The 14,266-nt window shown below is 43.8% G+C and overlaps 1 protein-coding gene across 3 annotated transcripts in view; it reads left to right on the top strand.

Annotated features, from left to right (window-relative positions):
* Positions 1–14,266, top strand: part of LOC139565988 (striatin-interacting protein 1 homolog) — a 37,738-nt gene that overhangs the window by 745 nt on the left and 22,727 nt on the right. For all 3 annotated transcript variants that reach the window (XM_071386765.1, XM_071386766.1, XM_071386767.1), the window contains exons 2-5: positions 2,924–2,993; positions 3,734–3,808; positions 9,338–9,472; positions 11,213–11,333. In XM_071386765.1, coding sequence (XP_071242866.1) covers positions 2,924–2,993; positions 3,734–3,808; positions 9,338–9,472; positions 11,213–11,333 — 401 coding nt within the window. The remainder of the gene's footprint in view (positions 1–2,923; positions 2,994–3,733; positions 3,809–9,337; positions 9,473–11,212; positions 11,334–14,266) is intronic.

Below are 14,266 nucleotides of genomic sequence, written 5' to 3'. Positions count from 1 at the left end.
TAATAATAATAAATAATAATTCGGTGTGTGCTTATTTGTCCCATATGCTCGGGCATCAGCCTATCTGTAGTTATGTCAGTGTGTGACTCTATTATTTTTGAATTGCATTTTTTGTCAGTGCAGAAGAGTGGATTTGAAATTGATAGAATAAGGCATAGGCTATTAGCTAGTTTCCTAATTATTACATATTAAGATGTCATTACCTACTGGATATTTATCAAATACAAAGACACACTAATAGGTTTTCAAAATGTTTCCGTAATTATATTGTACCTCAATGGCCTGTAGTTGCATTCAAGTAAACACGCTTGACATTATGTTCCATACTACTATGATACAGCATATTGTTTTCTAATAACTAATTCATTCAGCCATTAAAAACGAAAACAAATCAATTGCATTTTGGATTCATGTCTTGGCAGGGCAACCCAGACCCAGACGAGCCCTGCTAGTGGGTGAACTGTGGTGGTAGGCAGCCTACAGCTTCATTTTTTTATGTAACCTATATTTAACCAGGCAAGTCAGTTAAGAACAAATTCTTATTTACGAAGACGGCCTACCCCGGCCAAAACCTGGTGTAGTCAAATATCTAAGACTAGATTCAGTGCGCAAGCCACACAATGTACGCCTAAGTCATCATTGCCGATATGAGATATGATCAAACCACTTAATTATCTTTCTTTGTCCAGGCTATTCCTCATGTGATCTGTGTTCACGTTTATTATTGCGTTGGCCCATTGGCTTGGCTGGCTGGCTTTGGTCATAGGTTATTTTTAACATACGCTCATATGAGTGGAGGGTTGATTGGGGGCTGGTGGGTATTTTGACGTGATGCCCAGTGTTTGCGCACACTGACGGTGGAGCGCAGGGTTCACTGTGCCAGTGTGGAAGGAAGGGTAGTGTCCATAGCAAGCTGGTTGGGGGGGTGGAGAGAATTGTTGATGCCCATGGGCAGCTGAGTGAGAGACACCAAATTCCCCACTCTCCTTCAGACAAACATGAAAGAGCTCTATTGAGAGCAATAACAATAAAAACCTTTCGTTTTTCCCCCCCAGTGCAACAGACACAACCTTCTGGCATCCTCTCATCTCCTCTGGGGGGGGGGGGGGGGGGGGCTAAGCCAATCAGACACTAGGATTGAGGCCTGTGTTTTATTATAATCCCAATCAAACAATCGTGCGCTGAAATTTTAATGGGGTTGAGGGTTTATCTCCGAGAAACATCACAATCTGCACTCAAGGCAATGAGTCTCACGGTCAGTACAGTCAGCACGGTGACATCGGTGTCAGTGGTTAGACTGGCATGACATGGATTTAACTAGAGTGAAATATGATACCGATTTTTTTTTTCTCTCTAGTGGTGATGATACTGTGCTGGGCTGGAACGAAAGCCTCCACCCTGCAGATCCCTGGGACCAGTGGTTTAGTGTGTGATTAACCTACAGTTTGAACACCTAAGTAGAGCACATTTTCGATGTAGCACGTCATACCGTGACTGGTCCAATATCTTCCCTAGTTATTTCCCTCCGAAGCTTACCTCCATTGTCTCCCTGTCACACCGTGAGACTGTCGGCCCCTGAACCCCAGGCTCATCCTCTGGGAATGTGTCATTCTCCCTGTCAGAGGGTACGCCATCATCTTCTCTCCTCAGCCTGCTGTGACTCCTGCTCTCTCAGCCATCTGAGATGCACAGTGTGTGTGTGTGGGTCATTCGGAGTCCAGCCCAAGCGTCTAATCTGGATGCAGAGGAATGGACAGAAGTGTAGTGTGAAAAATAGCAGCCAAACAATCCTGAGGGATACCAGAATGACTTATTTGGACTCGTTCCACCGACTCAGAACGTCTTAGCTCTCAGATTGTAACTGAAAACCACCTCATAAGACACAACAAGTCTGCATCTGGAGTGGGATCTGTGGCAACTGCATTTGGAATGAACAAATCATGAGGCCAAACGACTCTTACATTTTCAAACCCTCCTATTGAATCTCAACCTAATCTGACAGACTGTTTCTGGCTCTGAGGCTTTGGGTTCTTCAGGTTCCAGTGAATTACAGATGTTCGCCTATCCCTGGCTATTGCTGCCCTTCTGTGGTAGGATGCATGGAAAATAACTACAGACAGTCCTCACACTTCAGCAAAGGCTCAGGCACTGACACATGCCATTTAAGGACCGTAATTGGCTGTCATTTTCTTTGTCACTAAATTGCTGCTGAGACACTCTCAAGGCTGACTAACGGCAGGTCTCAACCCATTTCAAAGTCTAGTCTGTCTCTGTCCAAGTGGCTGGCAGTATGAGAATGTTGTTGTTCTGTGGTGCTTTGATATCTGGTGAGATCATGCATACTTTATCAGTCTGTCTCAACCTGGGAAAATCATGTTTTTAGAGGCTATGACGGCAAACAGAGGTGGGCTCTGTCTCTGTCCTTATTCCCGCCGTGTGTGTGTGTGTGTGTGTGTGTGTGTGTGTGTGTGTGTGTGTGTGTGTGTGTGTGTGTGTGTGTGTGTGTGTGTGTGTGTGTGTGTGTGTGTGTGTGTGTGTGTGTGTGTGTGTGTGTGTGTGTGTGTGTGTGTGTGTGTGTGTGTGTGTGTGTGTGTGTGTGTGTGTGTGTGTGTGTGTGTGTGTGTGTGTGTGTGTGTGTGTGTGTACTATGGTGTCCTGCAGTAAAATGCCCAGAGGGCATGGGGTGAGGCTAATGTCAAAGCGGCATCAAAAATCCTTAACTGGATACGTCCGTTAACCCATTCTGAAATGCAGGGCATGTTGACTCCTGCACACCTCTCATTCACTTTTTCCACTCTGATTGTTGCCTGTATTTGCATAGCCAAGCAATAGTTATAAAGGAATTCAGGGGTGTGTGTGTGTCATGTGCCTTCATTTCCCTTTGCAGTTCTGCCTAGACTTCAATGTTGTTTTCTGTTTTCAGAGCTCCATGGAGTCCCCTAACCTGGAGTTTGAGTATGGGGACACAGACAGCCTGACTGCTGAACTCTCAGGTACGGTCTTTAAACCCTAACCCAGCGGTCACCAACCAGAGACCTGGGCAGCTATTGGGCAGGCTTTTGTTCCAACCACAAAGCACCTTATTCAAGCACCTTATTGATTAGTTGAAGCAGTTGCTGGAACAAAATCATGCAAGGTAACCCCTGTAGCTTTGGTGATCACTGTTGTACAGTGCTGCGCTGTCAGCAGCTACATGGGATTGAGTCAACGCAAGATCATAGTTTTCCCTTGTTGAATGCAGCTGCATTGGTTAGGTAGCTAGTCCCGCTGAGACATTAGCTGACACAAACGCACACTACAGTTGCTCTCTTGTGACTGTTCCTCAGGCTGGAGTGACAGTTGGACTTTAACTACTGTATACTCGCTGAAGAAGGATTAGTCAACGATGTCATGAGTCTAACAAAAACACTCTACAGAAAGGATAACTGGGAGCCAAAATAGATTCTTAATGAAAGGCACTTAGTGGAACAGTTGGCTTATAATATATGCAATTTAGCAGATACTTTTATCCAAAGCGACTTCCATAAATTTGACAAATGTGCGGCCCCAGGAATCAAACCCACAATCCTGGCGTTGTAAATCCCATGCTTTACCAACTGAGCCATACAGGGCTTCCACAACAGTATACCCCGTGATGTCTTTCATGACATTACCTCTGTTGAATCCTTCAGTACTGTACTGTATGTCATCCTGTCTGTCTGATGGTTCCCCTGTCTCTCCTGTTTGTCCACAGAGATATACAGTTACACGGAGGAGCCCGAGTTCGCCCTCAACAGGGACTACTTTGAGGAGGATTTCAGGAGCCATGGTACTGTTACCTTCTTGCCTGTCAGTGGCGGATTTGTCTTTCCAGCCAACTGTGTGTGTGTGTGTGTGTGTGTGTGTGTGTGTGTGTGTGTGTGTGCGTGTGCGTGTGCGTGTGCGCGTGTGCGTGCGTGTTCGCGCGTGTTCTTGTGCATACGCGCGCATGTTTTTTTTTCTAAAGCAGTGAATGTGCCAAAAGGCTTTCTGACTCACCTTGAACACGCTGTTTGTTTGCATACCCTCTAATGTGTTTGCCTGTTATTCTAGCGTTTACGGAGAGAGAGTATGTAGAAGTGTAATGGAGTGGATTCTCGCCCTGGTAATCATCTGGAGAGAGAAAGTCTGATAGAGAGAGGGGATGAAAGAGAGAGATGGACAGAGGGAAAGGAAGAGAGGGTCGAGGGAGCTGATTAATTGACTGCTCCCAGGTGTAACGTTTCCCTTTTTCTGTAAGTGGTTCAGATGGAGAGAAGGAGGGAGAGTATACAAGTGAACTGTCAGCAGTGGTGTGTGTGTGTGTGTGTGTGTGTGTGTGTGTGTGTGTGTGTGTGTGTGTGTGTGTGTGTGTGTGTGTGTGTGTGTGTGTGTGTGTGTGTGTGTGTGTGTGTGTGTGTGTGTGTGTGTGTGTGTGTGTGTGTGTGTGTGTGTGTGTGTGTGTCTGATTGCTTGCTCTAACCTGACACTTTCAGCAGGAGGTTTTGGGAGAAGGTCACACATACAGTTGAAGTCAGAAGTTTACATACACTTAGGTTGGAGTCATTAAAATCCTTTTTCAACCACTCCACACATTTCTTGTTAATTAACACACTATTGTTTTGGCAAGTCAGTTAGGACAGGACACCTACTGTGTGCATGACACAAGTCATTTTTCCAACAATAGTTTACAGACAGATTTGTTTCACATATAATTCACTGTATCACAATTCCAGTGGGTCAGAAGTTTACATACACTAAGTTGACTGTGCCTTTAAACAGCTTGGAAAATTCCAGAAAAAGCTTTAGAAGCTTCTGATAGGCTAATTGACATAATTTGAGTCAATTGGAGGTGTAGCTGTGGATATATTTCAAGGCCTACCTTCAAACTCAGTGCCTCTTTGCTTGACATCATGGGAAAATCTAAATAAATCAGTTAAGACCTCAGAAAATTAATTGTAGACTCCACAAGTCTGGTTCTTCCTTGGGAGCAATTTCCAAACACCTGAAGGTACCACGTTCATTGCACAAACAATAGTATGCAAGTATAAACACCATGGGACCATGCAGCCGTCATACCACTCAGGAAGAATATGTGTTCTGTCTCCTAGAGATGAACGGACTTTGGTGCAAAATGTGCAAATCAATCCCAGAACAACAGCAAAGGACCTTGTGAAGATGCTGGGGGAAACAGGTACAAATGTATCTATATCCACAGTAAAACAAGTCCCATATCGACATAACCTGAAAGGCCGCCCAGCAAGGAAGAAGCCACTGCTCCAAACCCGCCATAAAAAAGCCAGACTATGGTTTGCAACTGCACATGGGGACAAAGATCATACTTTTTGGAGAAATGTCCTCTGGTCTGATGAAACATAAATAGAACTGTTTGGCCATAATGACCATCGTTATGTTTGGAGGAAAAGGGGGGAGGCTTGCAAGCTGAAGAACACCATCCCAACCGTGAAGCACAGGGGTGGCAGCATCATGTTGTGGGGGTGCTTTGCTGCAGGAGGGACTGGTGCACTTCACAAAATAGATGGCATCATGAGGAGGAAAATTATGTGGATATATTGAAGCAACATCTCAAGTCATCAGTCAGGAAGTTAAATCTTGGTCGCAAGTTAAGGGCAACAAAGTCAAGGTATTGGAGTGGCCATCACAAAGCCCTGACCTCAATCCTATAGACAATTTGTGGGCAGAACTGAAAAAGCGTGTGCGAGCAAGGAGAACTACAAACCTGACTCAGTTACACCAGCTCTGTCAGGAGGAATGGGCCAAAATTCACCCAACTTATTGTGGGAAGCTTGTGGAAGGCTACCTGAAACGTTTGACCCAAGTTAAACAATATAAAGGCAATGCTACCAAATACTAATTGAGTGTATGTAAACTTCTGACCCACTGGAAATGCGATGAAAGAAATAAAAGCTGAAATAAATCATTCTCCCTACTATTATTCTGACATTTCACATTCTTAAAATGAAGTGGTGATCCTAACTGACCTAAGACAGGGAATTTTTAAATGTCAGGAATTGTGAAAACTGAGTTTAAATGTATTGGGCTAAGGTGTATGTAAACCTCCGACTTCAACTGTACATACATACATACAGGAACACGCACATCTTGCCAAACTCTGCTCTGTAGCCGTTGCCTCTCTTAGCGCCATGACAAACAGAGCTGCCTTAGCTGTGGTTTTGCCGCGAATAGACAACCGCCATAGCCTACTACCGTGACCAACTGTTCCATATCATGAGCATTGTTATTAAACAGCTGGTCGATTACGTTTTATCTCCTAATGTGAATCCTTTTGGACCGGATGAATTGGACGGTGTCCATTTTGCAGGTCTAATCTCCACATCCATTCCACCCCTCTCACATTCTTTCAAACTCTAGCCCAGTTCGTTGCTGTGCTGTAAATGTGGTTGTATTCCTACTCAGCTTACTGAGTTAAAGGAAGGTTCATAATGAGGAACAAAACATGTGTAGCGCCAGGCATTCAATTTCACAGAGCTTTATTGTCCCCAAAGGGCAATTCTGTTGCAGCTGCAGCATATTACATAAATTAAGAGAGCTAGGCTAGGTCTTGTTCTTCCCACTCTGTTTCCCATAAAGCCAATAGGAATGAATAGATGGATCCGAGGAAAGCTTGGCTGTCTGTCTGTGCTGCGGCGAGAGATAGGAGATGTGCTGTCTCTCTGTATCTGGGTTTTAAATATGTCAAACGGTGACGGGGCCCTCATCAATGTTTTAACACATCTGCCAGACTGCCACTCTCCATCACTGCTATATCTGTTATGCACCCATGTCCTCTGCGTCACTGCTCTCCAAGCACTTTTACCATAATGACATTATCAGGGCACTTATCAGAGCTGCGCATTAAAAGTTACACGGGATGAACTTTATGCAGTGAAGTTTTGTCAGAGAGTTGGTGCTTTCAGCAAGTATTCACACCCATTGACTTTTAACACATTTTGTTGTGTTACAGCCTAAATTAAGATTTTGTGTCACAGGCCTACACACAATGGTCCATATTTTCAAAGTGGAGTTATGTTTTTAGACATTTTTACAAATTAATTAAAAATGAAAATCTGAAATGTCTTGAGTCAATAAGTATTCAACCTCTTATTAAGGCAAGCCTAAATACGTTCATGTAACGGCTGTCGTCCTCTTCTTCCTCTGAAGAGGTGTAGCAAGGATCGGACCAATACGCAGCGTGGTAGGTGTCCATGTTTTAATAAGGAAAACTGAACACAAATACAAAAACAATAAACGTGAACAAACCGAAACAGTCCCGTGTGGCACAAACACTGACACAGGAAACAATCACCCACAAAATAACCAAAGAACATGGCTGCCTAAATATGGTTCCCAATCAGAGACAACGATAAACACCTGCCTCTAAATGAGAACCAATCTAGGCAACCATAGACTTACATAAACACCTAGAATGAACACAACCCCATAAATCTACAAAAAAAACCTAGACAGTACAAACACCCTAGACGAGACAAAAACACACAAACCACCCTCGTCACACCCTGACCTAACCAAAATATTTAAAGAAAACAAAGAATACTCAGGTCAGGGCGTGACAGTTCAGAGGTAAATATTTGTTTAAAAGGTCACAAGTTGTATGTATAATAATAGTGTTAGTAATAATAGAGTTTAACATGATTTTTGAATGACTACCTCATCTCTGTGCCCCACACATACAATTATCTTTAAGGTTCCTCAGTCCAGCAGTGAATTTCAAACACAGATTCAAGCACAAAGACTGGGGAGGCTTTCCAATGCATCACAGAGAAGGGCACCAATTGGTAGATGGGTAAAATAAAAAAAAAGCTGACATTGATTATCTCTTTGAGCATGGTGACATTATTAATTACACTTTGGATGGTGTATCAATACACCCAGTCACTACAAAGATAACTCAGTTGCTGGAGAGGAAGGACACTGCTCAGGGATTTCACCATGAGGCCAATGGTGACTTTAAAACAGTTACAGAGATTAAAGGCTGTGTGATAGGAGAAAACTGAGGATGGATGAACACATCACTGAGTACCACTCTTCATATTTTCAAGCATGGTTGTGGCTGCATCATGTTATGGGTATGCTTGTCGGCAAGGACTAGGGAGTTTTTTTTTGGGGGGGGGGGGGATATAAAGAAATGGAATTGAGCTAAGTACAGGCAACATCCTAGAGGAAAACCTGGTTCAGTCTGCTTTCCAACAGACACAAATTCACCTTTCAGCAGGACAATAACCTAAAATACAAGGCCAAATATACACTGGAGTTACTCATCAAGACGACATTGAATGTCCCTGAGTGGCCTTGTTACAGTTTTGACTTAAATCAACTTGAAAATCTATGGCAAGACTTGAAAATGGCTGTCTAGCAATGATCAACAAACAACTTGACAGAGCTTGATGAATTAAAAAAAAGAATAATGTGCAAATACAGTACAATCTAGGTATGTGAAGCTCGTGGAGACTTACCCAGAAAGACTCACAGCTGTAATCACTGCCAAAGGTGATTCCAACATGTATTGACTCAGGGGTGTGAATACTTACGTAAATTAGATATTTCTGTATTTCATTTTCGATGCATTTGCATTATGGCGTATTGGATGTAGATGGGTGAGAAGAAAAATAAATGTAATACATTTTGGATTCAGGCTGTAACACAACAAAATGTGGAATAAGTATGAATAGTTTTTGAAGGCACTGTATGTCAGAACATTTCTACTAAAAGAGGGGAACTGACTAGCTATTTGAATTCCATTGATCATGATGTCCTACAAGAATCCCAAGAGTTGAGGTAAAAAATAAAGGACAGAAGCATTCCTAATTGTACAATACACTTCACTTTTAGGAATCAATCGCTCATAGCCTAGAAGTAAAAGGCATTGCTGCCTTGATGTTGGATCCTGGCATTCTTTTCTCTTTCGTGAGCGTTCACAGTGGGTGATCAGTAGTCAGTGTGTGTACTGCTATACCTGGCCAGGGCTGAAATAGCCTGCTGTGACCATGCATGTGAGCTGGGTGCCAGGACACTTTGACTCTGAGACCGCTAGCTGCTCCTGGGTCAGTGTGAGTTTAATGACCAGACCTGATCCCTGCTAATCTTTTTCACGTGTGAAAAGGGCAGGGAGGGAGTGGGGGAGAGAGAGAGCGAGGGGGAGAGAAATGGACGAAGAAAATAAAAAGTGAGGGAATGGGAGAAAGAAGTGAATAGAATAAGAGAGCGACAGACGTCCAAACTCAGAGTCACAAGGTCACACAGTCCTACAAAGTGACATGACTCACCTGGTTTCTTTCACCCTGTCCCTGTCTCTCTGCAGTGCGGGGGAGGAGGTGGATTGAGCTGGGTCAGGAGCAGCAGAGGGCCTATGTGATGAGACTACTAGATGCTCTGGAGGTCACTGACCGGGACAAGAGGCTGAAGGTGGCCCGGGCCATCCTCTACCTGGCACAGGGTAATCATCATCATCATCATACTGTTGCTGCTTGCTATAGACCACCCTCTGCCCCCAGCTGTGCCCTCGACACCATATCTGAATTGATTGCCACCCCATCTATCTTCTGAGCTCGTGCTACTAGGTGACCTAAACTGAGACATGCTTAACCCACCCGCCAATCCTACAATCTAAGCTTGATGCCCTCAATCTCACACAAATGATCAATGAACCTACCAGGTACAACCCCAAATCCGTAAACACGGGCACCCTCATAGATATCATCCTAACTAACTCGCTCTCCAAGTACACCTCTGCTGTTTTCAATCAAGATCTCAGCGATCACTGCCTCATTGCCTGCATCCGTAATGGGTCTGCGACCAAACGACCACCCCTCATCAGTGTCAAACGCTCCCTAAAACACTCCAGCGAGCAGGCCTTTCTAATCGACCTGGCCGGGGTATCCTGGAATGGCATTGACCTCATCCCGTCAGTAGAGGATGCCTGGTTATTCTTTAAAAGTGCCTTGCTCACCATCTTAAATAAGCATGCCCCATTCAAAAAATGTAGAACTAGTAATAGATATAGTCCTTGGTTCACTCCAGACCTGTCTGCCCTTGACCAGCACAAAAACATCTTGTGGCGTTAGCATTGAATAGCCCCCGTGATATGCAACTTTTCAGGGAAGTTAGGAACAAATATACACAGGCAGTTAGGAAAGCTAAGGCTAGCTTTTTCAAACAGAAATTTGCATCCTGTAGTACAAACTCAAAAAAGTTCTGGCACACTGTAAAGTCTGTGGAGAATAAGAGCACCTCCTCCCAGCTGCCCACTGCTCTGAGGCTAGGAAACACTGTTACCACCGATAAATCCACTATAATTGAGAATTTCGATAAGCATTTCTCTACGGCTGGTCATGCTTTCCACCTGGCTACCCCTATCCCGGTCAACTGCCCAGGACCCTCCACAGCAACCCGCCAAAGCCCCCACCGTTTCTCCTTCACCCAAATCCAGATAGCTGATGTTCTGAAAGAGCTGCAAAATCTGGACCCCTACAAATCAGCCGGGCTAGACAATCTGGACCCTCTCTTTCTAAAATTATCTGCCAAAATTGTTGCAAACCCCTATTACTAGCCTGTTCAACCTCTCTTTCGTATCGTCTGAGATTCCCAAAGATTGAGCCAATAAGAATACGGTGATTGACAGAGTCGAAAGCTTTGGCCAGGTCAATGAAGACGGCTGCACAGTACTGTCTTTTTTTATCGATTGTGGTTATGATATCGTTTAGGACCTTGAGCGTGGCTGAGGTGCACCCGTGACCAGCTCGGAAACCGGATTGCATAGCGGAGAAGGTACGGTGGGATTCGAGATGGTCGGTGATCTGTTTGTTAACTTGGCTTTCGAAGACCTTAGAAAGGCAGGGCAGGATGGATAGAGGTCTGTAACAGTTTGGGTCTAGAGTGTCTCCCCCTTTGAAGAGGGGGATGACCGCGGCCGCTTTCCAATCTTTAGGAATCTCAGACGATACGAAAGAGAGGTTGAACAGACTAGTAATAGGGGTTGCGACAATGGCGGCGGATAATTTTAGAAAGAGAGGGTCCAGATTGTCTAGCCCAGCTGATTTGTAGGGATCCAGATTCTGCAGCTCTTTTAGGACATCAGCTGTCTGGATTTGGGTGAAGGAGAAGCGGGGGGAGAGTGTTGTGTGGTGAGTGAGCATCTGTTGAAGCCTATGTGTGTCTGTTGTGTGGCGTTCCCCAGGGGTGTTTGATGAGTGCGACACGGACGCGGACGTGATCCACTGGTCTCGCCACAACGTGTTCCTGCTGTATGACATGGGCATCTTCACCGCTCTCCTGGAGCTGCTGAGCATGGAGATAGAGTGAGTAGGACAACATTACTACAACCGCACCACAACATCAATACAATGTCTCGTAATTACTGTGTTATTATGTTTCTCAACAAGTGTTAGCACCACTGTGGTTAGCGCTTACTTCCTCCTTTTACATTTTTTTGATTTCACCTTTATTTAACCAGGTAGGCTAGTTGAGAACAAGTTCTCATTTACAACTGCGACCTGGCCAAGATAAAGCAAAGCAGTGTGACACAGACAACAACACAGAGTTACACATGGAATAACATGGAATAAACAATAAACAATCCAATAACACAATAAGCAAGTCAATGAAACAGTAGAAAAAAAGAAAGTCTATATACAGTGTGTGCAAAATGCATGAGGAGGTAGGCAATAAATAGGCCATAGTAGCGAAAAATGACAATTTAGCAGATTAACACTGGAGTGATAGATGAGCAGATGATGATGTGCAAGTAGAGATAGTGGTGTGCAAAAGAGCAGAAAAGTAAATAAAAAACAGTATGGGGATGAGGTAGGTAGATTGGGTGGGCGATTTACAGATGGACTATGTACCGCAGCAGCGATCGTTTAGCTGCTCAGATAGCTGATGTTTAAAGTTGGTGAGGGAAATATATGCCTTGATTAATGGTCCAAAGCAGCTGTTTTTATCTCAATATCAAATAATTTACAGGGTAACAATTAAGTACCTTACTGTTATTGTTTTCGATTTAAAATGGTCAAAAATAAACAACATTTGTTTCTTAGCAAAGTACAATTTCTCAAGCAAGAATTTTGCTAGGACTGTCTGGGAGGGGTCTGAGTGGGGAGGGGAAAACTGAAAACTAGCTGTTGTTGGCAGAGATGTTTGTAACTGTTTCTTATTGGTCTATTAACTAATTTACCGTTTGGTGATGTCACCAGGCAGGCCAAAACTCCATCCCACCAAAACAAGCTGAAATTTCAGGTGGCCTTTTCAAACAACTCTTACACTAAAAGGACATCATTATTTTATTTTCTTCACAGTATTATTCCAACATCATAGGTTGGAAATGTGTAGAAAACACAGGAAAATCACGTGTTTGACTGCACTGGGCCTTTAATGCTACAGAGATGGTACACAGTAGCATTCTCTCTCACTAGTTGTTTGCTGGAGTGGGGGAAAGGGACAATAGGGGAAATCAGTAAAGTAATGTACTGCTCTGTAGGTTTAGGCTTATTAGAACATCTTAGTAGCTACATTTTCAGAAACATACATACAATGCATTGCAAAATGAATAGGAAATATAGGCAAGACGTTGACAAGGTTATAAATAATGATATTTAATTGAAATAATAATTGTGTCCTTCAAACTTTGCTTTCGTCAAAGAATCCTCCATTTGCAGCAATCACAACCTTGCAGACCTTTTGGCATTCTAGTTGTCAATTTGTTGAGGTCATCTGAAGAGATTTCCCCCCATGCTTCCTGAAGCACCTCCCACAAGTTGGATTGGCTTGATGGGCACTTCTTACGTACCATACGGTCAAGCTGCTCCGACAACAGCTCAATAGGGTTGTGATCCGGTGACTGCTGGCCACTCCATTATAGACAGAATACCAGCTGACTGCTTCTTCCTTAAATAGTTCTTGCATAGTTTGGAGCTGTACTTTGGGTCATTGTCCTGTTGTAGGAGGAATTTGGCTCCAATTAAGTGCCATCCACAGGGTATGGCATGGCGTTGCAAAATGGAGTGATAGCCTTCCTTCTTCAAGATCCCTTATACCCTGTACAAATCTCCCACTTTACCACCACCAAAGTACCCCCAGACCATCACATTGCCTCCACCAAATGAAATCAAATTACATTTTATTTGTCAGATGTTAATGCGAGCTTGGCGAAATGCTTGTGCTTCTAGTTCCAACCTTGCAGTAATATCTAACAAGTAATCTAACAATTTCACAACAACTACCTTATACACACAAGTGTAAAGGAATGAATAAGAATATGTACATATAAATATATGGATGAGCGATGGTACAGAACGGCATAGGCAAGATGCAGTAGATGGTATAGAGTACCGTATATACATATGAGATGAGTAGTGTAGGGTATGTAAACATTATATAAAGTGGCATAGTTTAAAGTGACTAGTGATACATTTATTACATCCAATTTTTTATTATTAAAGTGGCTAGAGATTTGAGTCAGTATGTTGGCAGCAGCCACTCAATGTTAGTGATGGTTGTTTAACATTCTGATGGCCTTGAGATAGAAGCTGTTTTTCAGTCTCTCCGTCCCAGCTTTGATGCACCTGTACTGACCTCACCTTCTGGATGATAGCGGGGTGAACAGGCAGTGGCTCGGGTGGTTGTTGTCCTTGATTATCTTTTTGGCCTTCCTGTGACATCGGGTGGTGTAGGTGTCCTGGAGGGAAGGTAGTTTGCCCCCGGTGATGCGTTGTGTAGACCTCACTACCCTCTGGAGAGCCTTACGGTTGTGGGCGGAGCAGTTGCCGTACCAGGCGGTGATACAGCCCGACAGGATGCTCTCGATTGTGCATCTGTAAAAGTGTGTGAATGTTTTTGGTGACAAGCCGAATTTCTTCAGCCTCCTGAGGCTGCTGTGCCTTCTTCACCACGATGTCTGTGTGGGTGGACCATTTCAGTTTGTCCGTGATGTGTACGCCAAGGAACTTAACTTTCCACTTTCTCCACTACTTGAAAGATGGCGTCAAGCACTCCTCCAGCATTTAAAAAAAATATCTGCGTCTCACGAATGTTCTTCTTTGTGATCCGAACACCTCAAACTTAGATCCGTCTGTCCATAACACTTTTTTCCATTCTTCCTCTGTCCACTATCTGTGTTCTTTTGTCCATCTTAATCTTTTATTTTTATTGGCCAGTCTGAGATATGGCTTTTTCTTTGCAACTCTGCCTAGAAGGCCAGCATCCCGAAGTCGCCTTTTCACTGTTGACGTTGAGA

Source organism: Salvelinus alpinus, chromosome 37 (assembly GCF_045679555.1).
Source record: "Salvelinus alpinus chromosome 37, SLU_Salpinus.1, whole genome shotgun sequence".
NCBI classification, from domain to species: Eukaryota; Metazoa; Chordata; class Actinopteri; order Salmoniformes; family Salmonidae; genus Salvelinus; species Salvelinus alpinus.
This window is presented reverse-complemented; position numbering and strand designations above follow the sequence as displayed.